This window comes from Cephus cinctus, unplaced genomic scaffold, assembly GCF_000341935.2.
Source record: "Cephus cinctus unplaced genomic scaffold, Ccin1 Ccin1_scaffold0132, whole genome shotgun sequence".
Classification (NCBI taxonomy): Eukaryota; Metazoa; Arthropoda; class Insecta; order Hymenoptera; family Cephidae; genus Cephus; species Cephus cinctus.
Window position 1 is genome coordinate 2,182,230 of NW_014332865.1, and position 9,782 is coordinate 2,192,011.

Genomic DNA, 9,782 nt, shown 5'->3' on the forward strand with positions numbered 1-9,782 from the left:
AAAAAAAAAAAAAAAAAAAAATAGAATTGGTCTGGGAAAAATGAAGGTGGAGTAGGAAAAAAAATGACAGAGTTAATATCTTCATAGAAAAGATTTACACTCGTGCGATGGTTCCACGAAATAAAAATGTCATACAGGCCACGTAGGAAGATCTTGGCGTAAAAAATCCAGCATTCACAGATACAGGCCAGCCCTGGCAGAACCACGTGTGCCGTTTTTGGGTCTGGAGCGAAAATTTTTGAATAGGACCCACGACAAAGCCGATAGACTTCCCCATTCTGAAAGGAATTGCTTTATTATGGCCATTCATTGATTTCTGGTAAGATCTTGAAAGTCCCTCCGTACTATGGGTACCGTTTATATGCATTTTCTGGTTTTTCAAAATCACAAAACCTACTCGACTTTTTCGGTCTGTCTTTCTCTTGTTCTGGCACCATGCCAAATCTTGATGGGGATAGGTAAAATTTTTTTTTTTTTGAAAATTTTTTTTCACCATTAATTTTCACTTGAGAAAATATAAGATTCTTGCTTTCACGCGGTTCGATAATTCGATACTTATTGATTGTTTATGCTTGGCTTCTGGTATATTAGCGCTCCCCAGCTATCGTATGGGAACAATAATAATAAATTTACGATACAGCCCGGCTTTCGTATTATGGACCACCTACGGCAAGCTACACGGGCTACTACTTTGCGCTCACTTAGCACTACACAAACAACAATTCAGCAAATGTGTTTATCACCGTATAAATTGTGCGAAATCACCGGACCACGTTACGGGATTCCAATAGTGCGTTTCGCTATATTGTAGATGGTATTCTCAAAAAAATTTCGATGCATCGAAAGTTACCAGAAATAAAAAAAAAAGGTTTGAGATACGATAAAAAAAATCTTAAAAAAACAGTAACTTTACCAAAAAATCCCATGGTGCGATTCCAACAGCAATTACTTCGTTTCCATGGAAACCAACGTAATTGAAATTAATTATGACGAAGCAAGCGGCTCACGATAGCTCACGATTTCCCAGGCGTTACCAAAAGTGACGTAACGTCATCGATTAGCGTTAATCGATTGGACGTGACTGAAATCTCAATATATTTTCCAGTATACGTTGTACAAGTACCGATTATCATATATAAATTCCATGAAATGTTAATGCGTGATACACGTCAGTCGTATAATAATAATAATTCGCAATAGTTACTCGAACTCACGTTAGAATTCAGGGGTGGTAAAAATATTTTCAGGGCTTTTATTAATTTCGTTATTTTTATTGAAACTTTGAGTTACGACAGGGCCCCTCGGAATTTACTGCCGCCGCGGTTGGCCTCGCTGGAATTTTTATTCGATTATCTTCCCAGATCTACCCCCGTGATAGCGCCCAAAAAATTAAGCGTGATTTGTGTCGTGAAACGCCGCCGTTGTTAACGACTGACATTCCTACGATCGCCGGTGTACGCTGCTGTAATTAGGGTTCATTGATTGTTGCCTTAGTCCTGTAGTCTTGTGTAAGACTAAAAGAAAAGTAGCGTGCGACACGTGGCGAAAATTCACGTGCGGGAAATCATTTGATTGTGAATGGAAAATTATAAGGATATATAAAGGTAAATAAAGACCCTGTATATATATATATATGTATACAAAAAGAGCGTGAGTGACATTAAACGAGTACGTACACGTGGTAATTGAACTTAAATGGATTCGCACACGTGAACGTAGCGGCGGCCTCGTGAAACGGTAACATAATAGTAATAGATACAAGCAGACTATAGTATAGTAGAAAATAAATATCTACAGTGTGTGCATAGTACGTAGGGAAAGGTATTTTCGCAGCCTCTCAATGCTCCCGCATCTAAATAATCTTCAATCTTTATCCTCGCGTGTTTTCTGCCACGCGCTTTATCGCCCCCATTAATACACTCTGTCGCGGAATTTATCGGCCGATAATTAATTTCGTTGCATAACCCCGGAGTTCATGGCTCGTTAAAGACTGCGAAAAGTGCCATCTCCTTTTATTTTAATTCTACCCGGTTTTTCACTTTACACATACTATACACAATATATATATTCCACGCTACAGTAAATGACAATAATCACTTTTGCTACTAAAAATAAAATATTCTTCAGACTGTACTTCTACGATATTACCCACTACCGTTTTACTTTATGTATTCATTAACAAAAAATTAATCGAAAAAAAAAAAAACAGAAAAAGAAAATTTGGATTTATTATTATCGTCAACCAAGTCTATCCGAGCGTAAAATCAAAGCTGCCGCCAAAATACGAAACTCGTTTGTCCGCGAATTTGCGAACCACTGAAAAAATAGCGAATATAAAGATGGAGAGGAGGTAGAAGAGAAGGTAAGAGTAGGTGATGATGGCGATGGTAAGTATATATATATATATATATGGGAGCGATTGTATAAAATGATTCGAAAGTGTTCGTGAACGAGGGCCTCCCGTATACATTGAAAATGCATATAGTATGTTCCTTATGAGTGTAAAACGTATATCCAAAGCGTACGGGTAGTGGTGCTCAGCAGGGTCAGAACGTGTAGAAAGACAAGATGATAATCTACGTATAATTAGCTCCTACTGTTGACTTCGTACCAACGAAGCCCCGGTTTCCGTGCGAACGCTTTAATGTCGCGTTTAATTTAACCTTCGAGTGGCGTCGGGAGGCCTGTGTGGGGACGGGTGCCGAGCGTCGGGCAATATAGGCGAGGGCAACGATGCCTAACGGCAACCACCGAATTTTCGATAGTGGCGAACGAACCGATAAGATTAATTAACAGGCTGGTTGATTTTAACGCGAGCCCGGTATACGGTTAGGAGAGACCCAGGTGAAAGGTCGTATGTCCTTACGTAGGCGAAAAACCGTCTCTCGGATATCGTTGAAGTATGTATCAAGCTGTGTCGAGGATTTATTTGATTGCGTAAAACACACAGTTTCTTGGGAACAAGGAGAGGTCTGATACGAAAGATGTAAGATAAGTCCTATATATTAAATATATATATATATATATAATTTTTCAATTGCGTTAAAAAATTATCTAATAATTATTACAAAAATAATTAACCGATGTGCATTTAGCGTGACTGAGAAATTGACGGATAATTGATAAGGATGATGAAGTAAAATATTTTTGAAAATTTTTTTTTTGTCATTGATATGCTATCGTTGCTTGCGATTAAGTTGAGTTATGCGTGTATTTGAAGCATCTGATTATCTGCTATGCGGAGTCTTTGACGCAAGAAGTAATTACATATGTATATCAGATGACGGGACTGGTGGACGAGACGAAAAAATTGGTATTATTTATGTTTGGTATTATTAGTATACGTTCTGATATCTCGGTGGGCATCGCTAATTAGTCCGCGGCCGCGGCCTTTCGGCAAACAGTGCTGGCTACTGTCTTAAGTTCCCTTAATCAAGATGGTGGCGCCAACCGCCCGGGGCGGTCGATTCCGAAACTAATTGCCTTGGCTAATTTATCCTGCGACATACGCACAGAGACCTCATTCTCACTGTACCGAGTAATCCGGTCACAAAATCTTTTTGAGGACAGGAAACTTTAATGGACGGCTAAGCGCAGTGCAGTAAAGTAGAGTTGATGATTTTTCTTGTTGTTGTATGCGTAATAAAAAAGGAAAAAAATAGGTCGGATAACGTTAAATTTTTAATCGTTCGATTCAGACAAATTTATATATACGTATATATATATTTCTTTAATCACTCACAATATTATACCGGACCGGCATTAGAATTCTTGGAGAAATACGCTGGACCATCTTGTTGGTAAAGTTATCGTTGATACGTGTAATAAATTGTTCTGGAATAATTGGAAGGTTTTCCTATTGGACGTTTCGATTGGTTCGACAACCATTAAGGCGACTTAGTTTTATCAGGGATAAATGACGTAATTCATGCTTGTCCTCGGTTACCTTAGAATTTATTAAATAGACTCTGATAATCTCCTAGTGACTGTTTTACATTTATACAAAAATCAAAAGAAATCGTTGCGGGTTTCGCGTATTACGAAACCCGAGAGCATTGGCACATGTTTATATGCACGTATATGGATACATGTATGTATTATAAATGTACTGTACACGTTACATAGTAAATCGCGTATTTACACTGTCTCGTAAACGAGAGATTAATTATTTACACGTTATTTACACTGATTCTGCTTTTGCTGATCTGTCGATCGATTACGTATTAGGATCTTGCTCCCATTTGGGATAATGCATTTTTATCCTTAGTAATCACGCGGCACAATTTTCTGCATTGTACTCCTTAATTAATTGCCAGCCGGAGAGGCTCCTTATTTCTTCGCTTCGATTTTTCACTTCCGCAAGAAAAATGACTTCTGGTCTGGATACCAGAGCCACTTGGTTCTATCGTTCCTTGGGATCATCATTCCCATCACGAATGTCGATTCATTCCCTGGAAGGATGCTGAGGAATGGAATGATGCGGTGATAATCCAGGATGAGGTAGCATTCCAACCGGATAGAGTCCTGCTGGAGTCAACAATGCATGATGTGATCCATATAGAGCAGTGTGATGCTGCCTGACCGCAGACATTCGCAATTTCTCTATTTCCGCTTCCTGAAGACGCTTCGCCTTTGCGCGCCTATTTTGAAACCAGATTTTGACCTGTAACAATTTTTGGGAAAAAAAAATTATTTCAACCGTACGTTTATGAAGTTTGAAGAGAAGGTAAATTTTGAAATGAAAATTTTTTTTTTAATTTTCTTAGAATTCGTTAACGAGATTCTCGCACCTGAGTTTCCGTGAGATGAAGAGATGACGAGAATTCCGCTCTCTCGGCTACACTGAGATACTGTCGCTCTCGGAATTTCTTCTCCAGCGACAGCAATTGCTGGGTCGTAAAGGGAGTCCTTGGCTTCCGATTTGGCTTGTGCTTCCGTAGGTTGCACTTGATCTTGGCGGGTTCGCCGTTTTCTGCGACATACAAATAAATCGTGATTGTCCATTGGCTTATACCGTATGGAGAAAATAGTAAGGGAACGCACGCTGTACACTATGAACGCATCTTACAAGGGCCTTGTCGCTGATCGTCGGTAACTGGCGACCACACGCTCCCTCCTTTTCTTTCCCGTTTCAGATAAACAAGAAAGCATCGCGATACCTTTTTATAAGGTAATTCATAATTTTACCCATCCGTACGGCACCGCACTGCGGCCTCATTACCTTTTTTCTACGTCGACCGCAAATTCCGGTCGCGGATCATTCACCAATAAAATTCCTTGCTTCGCCAGCATCGATTCTCCTTGGACTTTATAACTATATAGCAGAGAGCTTCTTTTATTTCTTTACCTAGGTAAACCTAATGGGACAGCATCCTGACTCTGACCGTAGAGAGGAGCAATAACCATTTCGTTATGAGACACAAGTAACAATAGTAGGATGAAAAAAAAGTAAATTCCAATAAAGTTCATAATCACCGAAATCGATCTTACTTTTTATCCCATAAAAAAAAATTTGTGGTCCATCATACCCGAGATGCTGGGAATCGATCGTGTATTGAAATTGTGTAATTTTTTTCATGGACAAGGATCTATGATGAAAATCATAAGAATCGTCGAGTGGATATACAAGGCGAAATGGAATCTTGTATTGAAAATCCATTTGACTTCGGTGGCTGTAGGTCCATAGTCCCGAGATTTGTCCCCGAAACAATTGACAGATTTGTAGGCAGCGAAAGTGGAGATGGGATCGGGTAGAGATCTCGCGGAGACAAAAGGCCTATCGGCCTTTCTGAATTTCAAATTCGGCTTCCAGTTACGGCTACCCCGCTAGGCAGGAGTGCCGACTTGGTTCGTTGAGCCTGGTTGCAGCCTCTTGCCTCGTGTCCTTTGTATCGTACCTCGTAACCGGCTCGCTAAGGGTCCAATTAGTCTCGGCATTCGGAATCTCTACAGAGCACCGGCCAAAAACGTCCCGGACGGGACTTTAATCCTGCACCGATCGGGAATGCATTCGAAAATAATTAGCTGATTTCGCGGAGATATAGAGACTGCGCGAAAGAAAAGATGATCCGATCGCGTTTCTAGCTTCTTTGTTTTCGACGTTGCGCAACGATCTTCCAGGATCCGTAAGTAATTGGTGGGGAGCAAAATTTAAGAGAAACAAAATTCCGGACCAAAATTTTAAAAATATCACCAACTACCACGAGTCATATTAAATTTTATTCTCAACCATAAATAAACAGTGCCATTCGTTATTTATTTTTATTGATGATATTTTTCGAAGTAATTTGTCGAATACCATTATTCACCGATTGGCTGACTCCGCGTAAAGCTGCATAAGATTTACGATATTTTATTTCTAAGAATAAATTACGTCAACCATTGTGAAATTGTCAGGCATATAATTCAAAGTGACAATTGACAGGTTAGAAATTTCGAAAATTATAACCACTCGACTTTAAATCGCACGAAACTGGCTCGGCCTCAGGTATAATTTTTCCCCGGGTGTCGGGGTGAACGAAATAAAAGATGGAGGCGTAAAAGTTTCAAGTGCCCCAGGGGGCGTTTAGGGGTGCTCCTTTCGAGTGGCTGTATTTCAGAATTATGATGTCTCACCCTCGTGGAGAATACACGGCATCGAGCTACCCCGGAAAAGCCTCCTTTTCTTACGATGGCACGAGGCCAACCGAATAAAAAGCCACTGGAACGGCGTTGCCCTCGAAATTTCAAGGGAGCGAATACCCACGGTGAAGTCCATGATAAAATTAAATCAAACGCGTCAATAAATGATAGCCGATGATGAATAACAACCGGGGGCTCGAGAAGCGAAATCGTGGAGAAGCAGATGGTAAAAGCATCGAGCCGACGGTAGGCTATCGTTAGGTTGCGCCAAGACTGGTTATTATTCGATGCACCGAAGCCATTTTTTCTCTCTCTCCCACTCCCACGAAGATTCATTTCGAGATGCAATTCTAGCCGGTGGTCATTTATCATATGATTTATTATATGCATACGAGTATTACTGTCTTACGTGGGATGAGAATAAAAAAAAATTTTCTTTAAGTCGCCGATCAAAAATCTGCACGAATGCCTGCACGAGCCTTCAAAACTTCATGCATATATGCATCAGCAGTAATTGAATTTCGAGCGTGAAAAGTAATGCGAGTATATTATTTCGGAGTGAAATGTCAAGATAAAGAAAAAAATGGTATTAACGGATCAACGGTATTTCCCTGCAAAGCGGATATGACGCGGATGCAACGATATAGGAGTAACGAACGCGAGCGTGATAATTGCGTGATAATTGTCGGATTATGAGATGATAATTGCTCGAATAATAACGAGCGGTCACGGCGATGATAATTCATGTGCCGTGTGTGCCAGTCGCTAGTTTGTCTCGACCCGTGCAATAAGGTTTTACCAGGTACAGGTAAAGAAAGCGAAAAGAAAAGGTTTAAAAATCGAACAAGTGCACAGGTCGAAATGCCGGCTCATTATTTCAACACGGTACAATACAGTGGCTGTCTAACTATACACCCGCCTACCTACTTACAAGCGTCAACTGTTCTTTCTATCGCTTGGGAATAGCCTCCTCGACTGTGGATACACATTGCAACGTGCATTTACAAGGCAATGCAACGCGAAGTTGGAAGTGCAGTATGCGCCCATGCACCACGGTTCCAGTCTCACGCCAACAACCAGCACGAACCACCTATTACCTTACACGATCAGCAACTAAGTAGCCTGGGCCTGTGGTAAATTTATGTCTGACCAGCGATAAGTGAAGCCTTACCATTCAAAGGTGCATGGTGAGTGAAATGTGACGGGAAGAAGCCAACTGCAGCGGCCGCAGATTGATGACCTCCCCAAACAGCTGGATGAAGACTGGCTGGAATACCCGAGATCGTGCCCAAATTCGGAAATCCAGAGATGTAGGCAGGGGTTGGTCTCACCGGCGTGGGACTGGTACCATGTTGAAGATCCTCGACGTCGACCAGACTATCGTCCTCGTCCTCCATATCAGGCTCAGCTTCGCCCTCGGAGCACCTGGACCTGGCTTCCTCGTGGGAGCTTCTCGGCGACTGCGAACCAAACTCCTGGATACGAAGATCAGCCGGATGCTTCGGCGACAGTGAATTCCTCATCTCGCCATTGTGCAGGAGTGACTTGCTGAAGTCACTGGTCTCGGAGAACTTCAACGGGGTCCTCTGCTCGGCCAGGCTCCTGGATGACTCCGATGGCACGTAGGATGATCTTGGCGATTCCGTCAGGTTGTACCTGGTCGTTCTAAGATCACTGGGGTACTTTGATAAGTTGGTAGGCAGTGGCGGTGTTCTGAGAATTGGTTGCTGATGCAGAGGAGTGTACGAAGTAACTGGTGATGATCTGGGTGACGTCGAGGACCCACTGTGCCTTGATGATGTGTCCGAAGGTTTTTTCGTATCGGCCAGAAGAGCCGCGACTGAGAAACTCAGCTGGTGCGTGGGTCTGGATGAAGGTTGGGGTGCCTGAGCTTGATTTGGTGAACCTGGACTTGTCGACGGAGGTGTCACCGGTGAGGTCATCCTTAGTACTGTCATTCTCGTACAGCTTCTAGATCACTCTTCGCCTACTGGCTATTCTGTCTTCGTACAACGACTCTCGGTTAACACTGTCTGTTAACGATCTTATGGAAACTTCAATTATTTATTATTGTCATTGAAAACTTCTCGTTAGTCATAATTCACTTGTCAATGAAGTATCTTCCGTGGACCTGGATGTCCAAATCAGCAACAACGATCTTGGCTCTCTCGCGATCCTTGCTCACAGTTCGCAATTCACCTCACGCGATTCTCTCACGAAATAACACAGCACGTATCCTGCAATTCTCAAGAAAATATTTATCTTCTCTCGTTGCGTTGGACCCCCTGCTACTTGCACCAGCGATTCCTGTACTTTCTCCAGCGCGTTATAAAGTCGCGTGCGTCAATTCACAATTCGCCTTGCTCGACTGACAGCAGCGGAGTACCAACCCAACAGCAACGGCAGCGATAGCAGCTGGTAGCGGGTAGCGTGGAAGTAATGGTATCGTTAAGAGCAGCAACGATATATTTATGGAGCGGTAATGGAAGTGGTATAGCGAGTTTCGTGTCAGCTGACGAACCTCTTCGCAAGTCGAGCTCTCCCAGTGGACTGACTGACCATCCTGGTGGCTGGTTTGACTTTTTCGTCTTGCTACCAAGGGGCCCCTAGTGGGGATAACTTGAAAGGAGGTCGAAAATGGGGCGGGCCCCCCAGTCCATGGGACGGTATATTCTCGACTCCGCCCCTGGAAGCGGCTTTCCACCTCGGTACACGGGAGCAACGAGTACGAGAGAGACACGGCGATGTCCGATGACCTTCCTGTAAGAGAGACAGAACGATGCTCTGGAAGGGAGAATATTTTCACTACGTGGAATAAGCTCCTCTTGCAAATACGTATTAGGGTGTAGAGGCCTGAGGATGGGGAAGGAGCCCAGATCCAATCGGGGCTCGGGTTCGTGCACTGGAGACGGTAATGAGCATAATTGACCAATTAGACTCGGTGAGCACGGGGAAAAAATTTCGAGCGGGAAAATTTGGATTATCGTAATTAAATTTCCTGGGAGGCTGCTTTAGGAAATTGCAATCGAGATATTTACCTTCCTGATGATTATAAGAATATTGCGTGACGAAGGAATGACAACTTCTTGTTTTTCTCCTTTAGTCGAACGTAAAATTGTTTTTCATGAATTAAAAATTACCTCAACATAACCAATGCATAA

At 42.4% G+C, this 9,782-nt stretch overlaps 1 protein-coding gene across 1 annotated transcript; it reads right to left on the reverse strand.

Moving 5' to 3' along the window:
* Nucleotides 1-3,935: 3,935 nt before the first annotated feature.
* Nucleotides 3,936-9,171, reverse strand: LOC107263160 (muscle segmentation homeobox). The gene is made up of 3 exons (XM_015730081.2): nt 7,793-9,171; nt 4,791-4,972; nt 3,936-4,663 (listed from the first exon to the last, which is right to left on the reverse strand). Exons 1-3 carry the CDS (start codon nt 8,577-8,579, stop codon nt 4,445-4,447), a joined length of 1,188 nt encoding a protein of 395 aa, XP_015585567.1. The 5' UTR covers nt 8,580-9,171; the 3' UTR covers nt 3,936-4,444.
* Nucleotides 9,172-9,782: the final 611 nt, after the last annotated feature.